Here is a 13,464-nt window from a genome sequence, read left to right on the forward strand (position 1 = left end):
AAAACAAACTATTTTGAAGTGTACTTTCTGTCGAAAACACAATTTGTTCCACAACGTACAAGAATCCAAAGTAAAATGTCGATAGAGCTTGAAAAAGTCCATGCAGTTTTCTCAAGAATGTTTCAAAACCTTCTACAAAAACAGTCTGCAGAGAATAATAGTAATAATACAAAAAAAATGAAATGGCTTGTTCACAAAATTTTATGCATACAGATTATCTGTTTGACCAATATTTTATTCTTAGAAAATACACATTTTCGTCTGACCCTGTCAAGAAGACGCTCACCGCCAGCTGTTGTTCCAATTGTGGAGCCTGAACAAATTAAAAGAAGCATTAAATCCGTACAAAATGCTCCGGCAGAAATTCTCATCGCTTCTGCAGCCAATACAACTGAGCTGAGAGTCCAGAGGTGCAATTTAGCTTTTTATGCTGCAATCACTTGATTGTGGGCAGCTTTAGTGACCCTACAGACGGCCATTCTTGCAGCATTTTCGTGCCTATTACATGTATTACACAGAGCCTCTTTCAATGTATGCCAATATTGTCTGTTGAAAAAACAAAAAACAAAACCCAAACAGAATTAATGTAAAGCTTGCACCTTTTTTTTCCTTTACAGATAAGGAGCTGTACTCAGCGACGCTCAACAACTTCCTGGGTACGGAGCCGGTCATTCTGAGAAACCTGGGCCAGCAGCATTACAGCATGAAGAGTGAATACTTGCCTGCCTGGCTAAACGGTGAGTCTGAAGAGGAAAAAAAAAAATGATGTGCGAAAATGTGGAGTAGAATGAAGTGGTCACTTCTAAGAAAACAAAATTATGTAGAGATGAAACGAAATGCACTGTCCTGCTGTTGTTGCACTCGTAACACTTTCCCCTCAATGTGGGAGCAGAACTCTAATGATAATGGACAGTTTCCAAGTAGATTTTTACCCTTACATTAAAGGTTAACCAGCACTGGTATTATCTAATGGCTCATTACCCATCTGCATTATCTCATCAGAAAAAAAATCATTGACCCAGGGCAACTTCCCATTGTCCACTAAACCTCTGAGTGGATCAACATTAACGCTGTTAGGTGAACTGGTGGCAAACTAGATGAGCTAGAAGTAACAAATTATTAGAGGAATTAAAGAAAACTGGGCTTTATACAATAAATGTACTTCCTCTAGAATGTTCTTCTGCCATTAGTTGTTGAATGAAGGTCAATTTTAAGAAGTCGAAATAACTCCTTGGTCTGCAGTGATGTTTGTACTCTAGTGTGAGTTTAATCCCCATAGCAACTAACTCTTGTACCGACCAGCGTTTTAAGAAAATTAAGACCGGCTCCATCACAACTGAAATGTACAAAGGAAAGGTGAATATTTTTTACATTGCATTAGTGTCAAAAGGTTTTTGGGGGTTTTTTTGCACAGAATGCAGAACAACATATGGGTTGGGAATGGAAGTGAGCCAGTGGCAAAAAACTGGTGACAAATTTACACTTTCCCATGATAGATTCAAAAAAAGCTCATTAGCAGCTAGTTAGCTATAGCGTCAACCACCTCGAATCACAGAACGCAATGAAAATATCTGCTTGTCAAATATTTGTACATCTTACAATAAAATGTAAGACATGTGATTAATGTATTTAAGGGCAACTTACACTTTTTAAATGAATTAAAGACATTTCAAGACCTTACGTTTTGATACATGATTTTAAGACTTTATAGAGATAAGCAGACACACTGACTTTGTTGTCTGAATGGCACGGTATCACCTGCTAGCCTAGCCTAGCTGTTATTGTATATACTTGCTGTTGTAAATAATCTGTACTGTTACAGAACAGCCAACATTAGTGGCAGAAAGCAGAGGTACAGCTGTTTCCTGGAGGTCACCCCTGGGTCGTACTCAGCTTGTGTCTCCAGTGAATACACACTGCGTTGTGTGTGTTCTCACTTTGTCATCTCAGCTAGCTGGGACACCTCTCACACGGCCTCCAAGTCCACAGCCACCGTCGGCCATTCATCACCGAGAGTCATCCATTAGAAACAAAATGAACATAACTCATAGTGCCGCTGCTGAAAATAGATGTGATTTTCTTGGAACATGAGCATGGCCATTCTTAAACTAGTGTAAGAGTTAGAAATATGAGCTGTTGTGTTCTTACTAAAGATGAATGAAAAAGTTGACAGAGCAATAAATGTTTTAAATAGAAATGTATGCATTAAGACAAGTTTCTATCTCTCTTTCAATCCATGAAATGTTTTTTTCTCATATTCTTTGTCAAATCAAACACTTTTCTTTCTGCCCTCTCTGTGAAAAAAAATTAAAACTTTAATCTAGTGGTATGGCTATTTTTGAAGTCTAGCTATTTACCTCAGTATGTTGCAGTAATTAACTGTGTTGTATGAGGGCTATATATTTCTGGACAGCTTTTGATATATGCGTTAGTAGTACAAATGGCCCGTATTTGTTTATAAACATAATTCTGCTTCAGCTGTAGCTAGCAGCAGGTTAGCTTGCTAACGTCACCCTGTGTGTTGTTCTGGTTATAGAGTGGCCAGAAAAACTCTGTGGGATTTATTTTTTTCAATAAAAACACGTCTAACGTGTCCATAGATGTCTAGGTTAAAATTGGCCTGTATTTGCTCTAAAAGGGAACGTTATTTCAACATGTTATTAGAAGTCTAAATTTAGCCACCTTTCAGTTGCGCATGGAAAGCATAAGAACGAGAGCAGATTTTGCTGGGGGCAAACTCAGGACCTCTCAGTTATTAATACATGTAATAGACTTGTCACTGTTATAGAATTAAGGACTTTTTTGTGCTTTTTTCTTGTTACAGATACAAATGAACTCCCTTTCCTCATTTGTCTGCGTCATTTATGTTACTGCAGTTCATTCAAAGAGATAGAAAAGTTACATTTTTGCTGTAAAGTTGTCTTTTTTTTCCTGACAACAAACATAATTTTGCCTCTGGTGATGGACAGAAAACATCTTGTCAGTGCACAACCTGTTTGGTGTTTAACAACCTTTTAGATTAAAATGCAGGATCCTCAAAGCCTGTAAAAATTCCAAAATGTTGACACAAATACCTTTATATCTCTGTTTTTAGCTCTTAAATAAATAATGTTTTTCTGCTTTTTGATAATATTACCACCAAATCCCATTTGAAAAAAAGGATTCAATTCTTTCAAATTGAATCAAATCAAGCCGTCTTTATGCAGCTGTTTGTCTATAAAGGGTATTTGTGAACCTTATAAGCATTTTTATTTCTAAGTATAAGCTTCGACAGCTTTTAGACCTGAAAGTTTTGTTTTCTGTAAACATAAAGAAAACACAGACACATTGCAACTTGACAAAAAATGTTTGCTCACAATACATACCGCTGGTTAAGCTTTCAAGTTGCCAACGTAACGTGCTAAATCTTTAGCGTTGTGTGATATATAAAAGAAAAAGGAACACTGCTTTGCTGCTAATTGTCAACACTGTGACAACTAGATAAGTCAGGAAAAAGTTTTAATTAAAAAAAAATAGTGAGGGAGAGGGAAGTGGGTCATTTATGCTAGCTTGACTTTGACAACATCAGCATGTAGATGTGCTGTGGAATTCAATGGGTTAAAAAAGAAACCCACACATCAACTCTGACATATCATCAGCAGAGCAGGTGTTTAAATTAACTAATCAACCACTTATCAATAATCGCAAAATAAACATCAAGCTTGAAAACATAGTGACTGAATGTTCTGCTCTTTGTGTGGGAAATGTTTCCGTGTTTTTCATTGATGGATCCTGATACATTATTGGTTTTTGTCAGTCTGTTGCTACGTGTAACATAGCCAACACAGAGAGTGTGAAGAAAGAAGAATATGAGTACTCTTGAGTTGTTGTTCACCATTTTCTGCATTACTTTCCCTTTGCTGTGGCACACTGCACTGAATTAATGATACCTGCATCTCCAGGTTTCATTTTGTTAGCTGAATCGTTCTACCGCGGCAGCGCGGCTATGGATGCCAAGTAACAGAATCGCCTTTTTCCTCTCCAGCTTTGTGCGAATGCACAAAATTTCCAGATGCAAACAATAACATGCAACACGTCTATAGGTCTAAATCACAGCTACGTTAACATTGGCTAGGGTCTAAATAGGTCTTTGTGTAGCCTTAGCAGGGCCTGTTTCTCTGTGGGAAGGCAGTAAAATTGGAGCACCAACACACGTTGAATTGGTGTAGCTTACCAATCCAAGCCAGTCTTTTAAATTACATTCAGCATTTTGATTTAGAACAAAACCCCACTTAAAATATGATTGATTAACTCAGGTTGAGGAGTGAAGACGGGCTACAAAAACAGTGGAAGCTAATGAGGTTGTTTCATTTTCATCAAGCTTCGCGTCGTTTCAAAAGACTAGCCTGAAATTTGAGGCGAAAAAAGCTGAGAGTATGAAGCTCGCTCTTCAGCTCCGACGAAGGATTGTTATCATTTGGGTCGAGGAGGCGGGGGACAGAGTGAGGCACTTGGAAAGAAATGAAGGGGAGAGAAGAGGATGAAGTCACAGCAGGAGAAATGGATGATGGAAAAACAAGACATTAGGAATGGTGATGAAGAGTCAGAGAGAGAGAGGTGAGGGGAGACGGGTAGGTACGCGAAGAAAGGAGGCGCATACAGATGAGGCGCAGCGTGGCTGTTTATTATTCATACAGATATTGAAGTTTTTTTTATTTATTTAAGACCAGACCTGCAATGAAACCAGCCTCACCTCAATTTAAGCCGTTTCTGACCAAACTAAAAGCCTTCAACTGGTCTGGGCTTTGGTGAGAGTTTTCACCATCCCATTACGGCTGAAAATTTGACTCCTACCTTACAAAGAATAGTCTATCTAGGCAGCCAGTAAATTCACAGAATATATATTAAAAAAAAAAACCTTTCTGGCATTAAAATGAATTTGAAGCCCCAAGCAGCTAAGATTTTTTTTCTTAAAAAACCCCCAAAAACCTGATTGTCTAGAAAAAGCAATATCTACAACCTAATGAGGCCCAGACACAGAGACATAAAAAAAAGAAGACGGCAGTGACTGAGGAAGGGGGAAAACTCAAAATGGATCGCTAATAGTGAGCAGAGGAAGAGACGGCGAGTGAGAAACGACTGGTGGAGAGGTGAGGCGAAGGGGGATGATGAAAGCAAATAGAGGAGGAGGTGAGAAAGGCCGACAGAGGATGAGATGGAGGTGTCAAGCCAGCAAGCGCGGGGTGTGATTCGGGCCTGCAGGCTGAAACTGTCTCTGCTCACTTGTGATATATGTCAGCCGAGTAAAAATACACCCTCTGATCTCCTTTTTGTGCCTGCGTGTGCGTGTGTGTCCCCGCAGAGCCGGACTTCGTGGGCTCGGCCCTGGTGAGGGAGAGCAGCGGCAGCAAAGACGGCGACGACGACAAGATCTACTTCTTCTTCAGCGAGCGAGCGCTGGAGCTGGACTGCGACACCGAGCTCACCGTGGCCAGAGTGGCCCGCGTCTGCAAGGTAACCCGATCCGTCCCGGAGGCCGGCCCGGGCTCCGTAGACACGCACCAATTCGAACGCCGATCGGCCTCGGCTAACCCAGGAGTTAATACAGGAACGCGGGGACGGATTCATGGCTCTCTGCACACTTGTCTGGGAATCAGCTGTTTTCTGCCTCCTCCAGCTGTGTTGGCAGCTGTTTCTGAGAACTTAATAATGTGCTAACCGTTGTGGGCTTTAGCTAGAGAGCAGTTCTAGGAATAATCTAGTGTTGAGGGCAATGCAGAAGTATTCCCTGTGTTTCACTTTGATAAAATAGAGTGTAAAAGGGAGAGGAAAATGATAGATGGGTTTTCTACTATACTAATTGAACATGTTCAGCCCCTTTAACTCTGATACCCCGCTATAAAATACACTTCAACTAATTGAAGTGGACCTTGGTTATAAGGTCCACCTGTGTGTGTAAATTAAGCAGTCATTCGAGTTTATTGCTATAGCACGTTTCAGTGTTAGAATGGCCTAATCAAAGTCTGGAATGACTTTATTTAATTTGCCTGAGTTTGATCTATTTTACAAGAACGAATGAGCTAAATTTTACAACCTCTGGGTGTGCAGATGTGGCGCAGATGTGCCAGCTTTGCACTACGGGTCAAAGTTCAGACCTAAATCCAGCTGAGAATCTGTGGAAAGAGTTGGGACAATGATCTCCATCCAACAAGACTGAGACACAGCTACTTTTCAAAGAAGGCAAATTCACATCCTGAAAGCCTTGGAACTACAGCGTAAGCTAGCTGTGCAGAGCTAACTCATGTTCTGTAGGAGCCAAAGCAGCCGGATATCTTCTGCAGTAGAAGATCTCAGAGAGTGAGCACAGCGGAGAGCGCGTGCTACCAAACAAAGAAAGGAGAATAAGAATGATCAGTGGCTTTTAAATCGTTTATTTTAACCCAAAGCAGCAGGAGCAACACACTCTCAGCTCGTCGCCAGCTTGCTCATATCGGCCCGTGTGGAGACAATCACACTGACGTGGACATATCTGCTAATTAATTATTCATTTTCAAAATAAATGGCCTCATTAGGAAAACTAATTAGCTTTGATGCCGCGCCGTCGTTACGGCCGCACGTCAGAAGCCTCTTCACCGAGACGTGCGCGATTGCTTGAGTGTTCTTTAATGCGCTGTGATGTTTGAATTGTTTGAATCACACTATGTCCTGATAGCTTAGCACGCGTTGCACTGCTTCTGCGTGTTTTGCTGCCGTTGCCACATGCATTTGCACCTTCTAAATCCTGTATTACATCATCTGCAGAGGATAATAGGAACGACTCAACAAACTGGGTCTCCTGTGAGCACAAAGAAGAACACAATCCAGCACCACCTGTCTACACATTTACCGATTTTTTTATTATTTATTTTTTTTAATGAGCGTTATTATTTTCCTTCTTTTTGTCCTTCATATCAGACTTCAATATCCGAGGGTCAGAATGGATTTGAAAGCCTTTAAGTGCAATTATAACAGTTCAGTCGGCGGGGGCAAACTGAACAGATTTACTGCTGAGCAGATAAAGAGGGAGAATAAAGATGATATTTGTCTTTGATGGGGTGAACGGGAGGCTAATGAAATGCAATATAACAAAGCGCTAAAAGAAATGGAAGAAGAAAAAAACCTGGGAGCTTAAAGAGCATATCCAGGTTGAAAAGTAGAGTTCAGCAAAAAATCATTTGTAATCCTATATTTCTGAGTTCTGCACCAAGGAATATCCGCCTGCTTTGCAGAGAGCATAAACCACCGAGTGGCCGTTTGAGTATATTTGTGTTTGGTCGGCGGATTATTACTTTGATCAGTTTGCGAAAAGGCGGCGGTCGGCTGTTTCTTTCTGCCGCGTCGGCTTTGAAGATGTCGCTGCCGTCATTCGTTTTTGTTCGACAACGTGTAAGTACGGAAAAGTCAGAGAGAACAACTGCCTTCAGAAGTCCGCTAATTAGTACATGAAGTCCATCTGTGTGTAATTTGGTCTCGGTATAAGTCCAGCTGTTCTGTCGAGGCCTCCGAGGTTTTTTAGAGTACATCAGTGAACAAAGAGTCATGAAGATCAAGGCAGACGGGTCAGGGATAAACTGGAGAAAAAGCTTGAAGCAAAGTTAAGTTATAATGCAAAATCCGAAGTTGTGGACGTCTCACAGAGATCTATTCATTCCTAGACCTGTTACAATAATCAATAAATCTGTTAATAACATGATAAATTAAAACCAGCTTGATTGTTTCCATTTGCATGGCTGTTTGCTTTTCTCTGGATGACAAAAAGTCTTTAGTTTGGTCCATTGGTCTCAACTGGTCCCTGGACAGTTTTGTTTATAGAGACGTCATAATTCACTTTATCTGTTATTTCTGATGTTTATTTCTTTTGGATATGTAAAATGTCTTTAAATTCCAATGCTAAATGTTCACTACAAATGAATGTTTACTGCTCTTATAGAGTGCGTACTTGCATTATTACTCCATTACTATTTTATTACTTGGAAAAGGTCTAAAAAACAAAAATATCATTGCAATAACTTTTATCGTCCAGCAGTAAAACAAACCCGTGGAGGAGTTTCTCTAGATCTTGCTGGCACAAAGGTCCCTTAATCCTAGAAATGTTTTACGAGCGCCGACAGAAGGCCGACTTTGTAACCATCTTTATGTGGCTCTGCTGGCTCACCTCAGAGTCCATCACCACATCCAAAGTCGGTTTGAGCACGGACCACATCTGGAGTAAAAAGAGGTGGCTCAGGTGCTGTGTGTGGCTCTTTCAGGGTGATCTGGGCGGTACCCGGACCCTGCAGAAGAAGTGGACCACCTTCCAGAAAGCCAGGCTGGAGTGCTCCCTGCCGGAGCGCCACGTCTCCTTCAACAACCTGCGGGCCGTCTTCACGCTGCCGGGGCCCGACTGGCGGGGGACGACCTTCTACGGCATCTTTCACGCTCAGTGGTCAGTATGAGAGGAAAAGACAAGCGGCCGGATGCCAAAGATGCATTACACCGTATTTCAGACTCGGCGGTAGAGTTAATTACCGCATTAGTGCTCCGCCGCCTGGCCGCCCGCTGCCGACGTGTCAGAAGCCCTTAATGAAATTGCCGAGCGGCGAGTCGCTCTGATAAGATGGCTCCTCTGATGTACTTTGTGCGATTAGGTATTTACAGCGTAATTGGGGGGTTTTAATTTAAGTTATTACCGTTACAAATGTGAGCCATTTAGAGCGCGCACCACTCAGGCGTCCTTGGATATGTTTTATTGCTTTTATTAGAGGCTAAATGTCACACAGATTTAATGTGGTTTTAAATGGCGATAAATCCATCTTCTAAAGAGAACCGTTGTCTTGACCTTGAAAGATTCTACGACAACGATGAGCCGCGGCGTTAGGACCACGGTGGTGTGGTCTCCACTTAGAGAAACACTGAAAACGCTGGAGAATAACTTCATGTTTTACAGCAGAAGCATAACGTACACAGAAAAACACAATCGAAACTAGATAAATCCAACATTTATTCAGTCAGCACAGTTATTGGCCACGGTGGGAGCATTTGAACATCCAAATCCATTACATTATATATTTATAAAGCACTTTTTTTTAAAAAAAAACAGTACATTTACGAAAGATCCTGATATATAAGAGAGATAAATCCAAGACACGAAACTCTTTTAAAACAGGACAAAGACATTAAAAAGAACCACTTACTCAGGGCCAAACACTATTCATAAAAGATGGGCTTTTATTTTTTAAGTTTAGTGATTTTTTTATTGCGCAGTAAATGGACAGGAAAGAGAAGGGGAAGTTATACGAATGAGGATAAAGTAAGGATGCCTGTATGATAGTTAAAAGCAGAAACAGAAAAGGTCTCCCTGAAGTTTCCACCTCGGACAACTAAGATCAACTGACCTGAGGGAGATAAGGTTGGGGTAAATCAGAGAGGTGAAAAGGAGCAATGACATTTACCTATTTACCAGCCAACATTAAGATTTTAAACATTAACTCTGATGTATTACAACACTGCAAAAACAGGTTTTTACCAAGTATTTTTGTTTAGTTTCTGGAGCAAATTAGTGTGAAAAAATAAGACAAAATCAACCTACAAGAAACTATTCAGCAAGATACAGGAGCTTAATATTGATGTTAAAAAGTTATCAGTTCCACTAGCAGATTATTTCGCTTATAATATGAGGAAAATATCTTGTTATACATGAAATAGTCTGCTAGTAGAACTGGTAATTTTTAAATCAATGTTAAACAGTTACTTATTTAAAACAAGCTCCCATTTCTTGCTAAATAGTTACTTGTAAGTTAGTTTTGCCTTATTTCAAGTGTCCTAAGATTTTTTTTTCTTCTAAAAACTAGACCAAAAGTACTTGGTAAGATTTTTTGCAGTGTAGTCTGTCTGGAGGAAGGCTGTTTTTTCCTCACTTCATTTAGAATCTTTTCCGTCATAAACGCAAATATGACAGCAATTTACAACTATTCACTAAACTATTGAATAAAGATTCCAGCTGACAGATATGCCCTCTGGTTTTAGTGTCACAACCCAGCTACTTTATTTCCCCCTGGAAGCCAAAATCCATCACAGCCCTGGTAATTTCCTCCGTAAATTAGGTCTCTTAAACATTTATGATAAGACATGCCGAAAACATCTTCCTCGCTCTTCTATTTAGCAGACTTATTTAATATTTTAGATGTTGCAGCCACTTTGTAAAGACTGTAATTTGCTTGACCAATTGTAATACTTTAGTGGTTTCCAGCCAGGTTCAGGTGGTGGTGGGTGGGGGTTGGGATTCTGTTGGAGGAAAGTTTGAGGTGTTCTCCGTCTCCAGGCGGACGGCTTTGAAGTGAGCCTTTTGTATTCTTCAGTAAGATATCATGTCACCAATCGGATCGGCTTTGAACCGCAAGCTTTCTTTCTTCATTTGGCGTTCCTTCAGCTGCTGAAAGGCTACTTTACTGACCCCTTGCATGCTATTGTTTCATCTGAAAATTTCACACATGCGCACATCGTTGGAGGGAAAAAAGACTGTTCTTTTACTTGCCATCCCTAGCTGCGCTGCGGCGGTAGAACGATTCAGTTAACAAATTGAGACCTGCAGATGTAGGGATAATTAATTTAGTGCAGTGCGCCACAAAACACAGAAAATCTGTTGAAGAACCACTAAAGCCCCTAGTGTCATTCTTCTTTTTCAGCTACGTTACACACAGACTGTGTGTCAGAGCAACTAACAACAGCGACTCTACATATATGCCAAAATTCAACACCAAAAAATACTCAAAGATTTCCAACACAAAGAACAGAACATTCTGTTTGCTACAGTTTTATGTTTTTAGGCTTGATGTTTATTTTGCAAGTATTATTAAGTGATCGCTATGGTAGACTAGCTACCGCTACTATTAGCTAATCTAACACAGCGGTGGTTGGTTAGCTAATTTAAACACTTGCTCTACTGATGATGATGTCAGAGTTGGTGTGCAAGTTGCCTTTTGTTTTATATTATAACTAAACAGAGTTCCACAGCACATCAACTTAAGGTTGTCAAAGTCAAGCTAGCATAGCTACTTTTTTTTATTGAAACATCTTCCTGACCTTCTCATCCAGTTGTTGTAGTGTTGACTATTAGTAGCAATAGCACTCCGTCCTTTTTTCTTTTACATATCACACGTACATTTAAGTTTTAGCGTGGTATATTGACAACTTAACAGCTAAAACCAGCCATAGTCATCGTCAGTGAGCATCTTTTAGCCCTCCAGCAGGAAGAAGGGGTCGGGATCTTGGGGGTGTGACGTCACGCTGCAACAGCTCTATAGCCGCCTCACTTTGATAGAGATAACATTAAGATAACATTAGATATGGTGCTGTGGTGGCGCAGGGGTTAAGCACAACCCAGATATGGAGGCCTTCGTCCTCGACCTGGCTGTCGCAGGTTCAATTCCCGGCCTGGCCACCTTTGCCGCATGTCTTCCCCCTTCTCTCATGACCCTCTTTCCTGTCAATTCACTATCAAATAAAGGCCATTAGAGCCAATAAAACCTTTAAAAAAAAGATAACGTTACATTATGGGAAATAATTTCAGAGTTCAAGTCAGAAGGTCGCCGTCGATGCTTTTTGCTTAACCCTTTAGGAATTGAAGGCCATCGTCTGTGTTTGACATTATAAAATCAGCAGCTCTGCTCCCATTTTGCCCCCCCAGATAAATCACGACATAAGTTCATAAAAACAATCTTTACTCGGCTGTTTGCAAAGCACTGCAGTGTGCAATCCATTTTGAAGCTAAATCTAAAACCGTGTACGTCAATAAGTGTTTCCAACAATGACACACAAACAAAACAGCAGAAGGCTGAAAACTGTGACTTTTACAGTTCCCTGAGTACAAGTGCACAACATTTTTTTTGGTAAATGACATTGCCTGCATGTCGGTGTCTGAGTGGCTGAATACAGAAAGGAAAGAAACTCATTCCCAGTGGATGAGGATGGAAATCAAATGTTGTATGATGGCGACAAATGTAATTTAATCTGCCTGGGTCACCAGTCAACAGCCAGTTTTAGTCCCACTCGCTGTGTGAGATGTGTGTGTGTGTGTGTGTGTGTGTATGAAAAATAGCCTCAATGTTAAACGAAACGCAACTCTTGAGTCACAGCAGCCGCCACTTGCCTAAATTATTTACAAGAGTTTAAACATCAGATGCATTTGCCACAAAAAAGTGGGAAATACATTAATATGGCAGTTTATTCAATACAAAAACTCCAGCAGCGTGAATAATCCAGCGTCTCCCGACAAAATCTGTCTGCTGTTTCTTTTTCACACTTTGTTACCGTTCGACCACAAACTTCAGCGTATTTCGTCAGGATTTCATACGACAGAGCAGCGCAAAATGCAGCAGCAACATCGTGAAGTGGAAGGAAAGTAAATTTTAGACGGTTTTCAAAATTGTTTGCAAATCTGAAAAGTGTGGCTTGGATTTCGTAAGCCGCCGTCTCAGATTTTTGAGTTGTGTTCAACGTCAACTCTGCACATTCGGTGACTAAAATGGTCGTAACTCATTTTTCACTAATGTACCCTTGCAACGTGTCTTGTACTGTGATGTAGAATTTTTTGTTTTAAATAGCTTATGCCAAGACTGAATAATAATAACAATAATAATAAAATGAAAATTCTGACTTTTTTTCTTTTTATTGAAACCTGTCAACATCAGTTTTCAAGTTCTACAATCGATTGTCAAATCAAATCAAAAATCTACAAGAGCTGTTTGTGATAAATGACAGAAGATAAACGATACGATAAATTCTCACTGAAACTTGAGATATTGTTTGTAACATTTAGGTTGTTTCTGAAACATTTTGTTGCACTACATCCTATTGAGAGACTTTAGAGTAAAGTGGGCTTTATTAATAGCAAAGAGATTTGTTAAAAACCTTTTACATGACATATTAGAAATGCATTTTTTGTTGTTGCTCACATTCACTTGACAAGCCAGTTTCACTCTTATTTTCACTTCCTCCGTCCGTGTCTGGCATTCATCCGGCAGACAGATAATTCATCCGTCACATTTTCCCCGCCGCACACGGCTGACTGCCTTCCTCTCTTGTCGTGTTTCAGGGGCGACGTGGACGTGTCGGCCGTGTGCCAGTACCAGATCGGCGACGTGAAGAAGGTGTTCGAAGGCTCCTACAAGGAATACAGGGAGGCGTCACAGAGATGGGGGCGATACACGGGCGCCACCCCCACCCCGCGGCCCGGATCGGTACGAAACCCCACTCAGAGTCCAGGGACATTTCAGGAAGCAGGAAAAAACAGCGTGAGGGGCAGGAGAGCTGGGGCGAGAGAGGAAATGAGGGAGGCAGCGGGGAGGAAAAGAAACAGGTGATAGAGAGAGAAGTGTGGAGGTGGAAAACAGTTGAAGCTGGCACGTCACAAAAAAGCTCAGGGCATAATGGGCCAGGACGGAAAGGAAGGAAGGTAATGGAGCAAAC

At 40.8% G+C, this 13,464-nt stretch overlaps 1 protein-coding gene across 3 annotated transcripts in view; it reads left to right on the forward strand.

Moving 5' to 3' along the window:
* Positions 1–13,464, forward strand: part of sema4c (semaphorin 4C) — a 130,942-nt gene that overhangs the window by 102,778 nt on the left and 14,700 nt on the right. For all 3 annotated transcript variants that reach the window (XM_023343514.1, XM_023343513.1, XM_023343515.1), the window contains exons 8-11: positions 618–737; positions 5,342–5,493; positions 8,268–8,443; positions 13,091–13,235. In XM_023343514.1, the coding sequence (XP_023199282.1) occupies positions 618–737; positions 5,342–5,493; positions 8,268–8,443; positions 13,091–13,235 (593 nt within the window). The remainder of the gene's footprint in view (positions 1–617; positions 738–5,341; positions 5,494–8,267; positions 8,444–13,090; positions 13,236–13,464) is intronic.

Source organism: Xiphophorus maculatus, chromosome 12 (assembly GCF_002775205.1).
Source record: "Xiphophorus maculatus strain JP 163 A chromosome 12, X_maculatus-5.0-male, whole genome shotgun sequence".
Classification (NCBI taxonomy): Eukaryota; Metazoa; Chordata; class Actinopteri; order Cyprinodontiformes; family Poeciliidae; genus Xiphophorus; species Xiphophorus maculatus.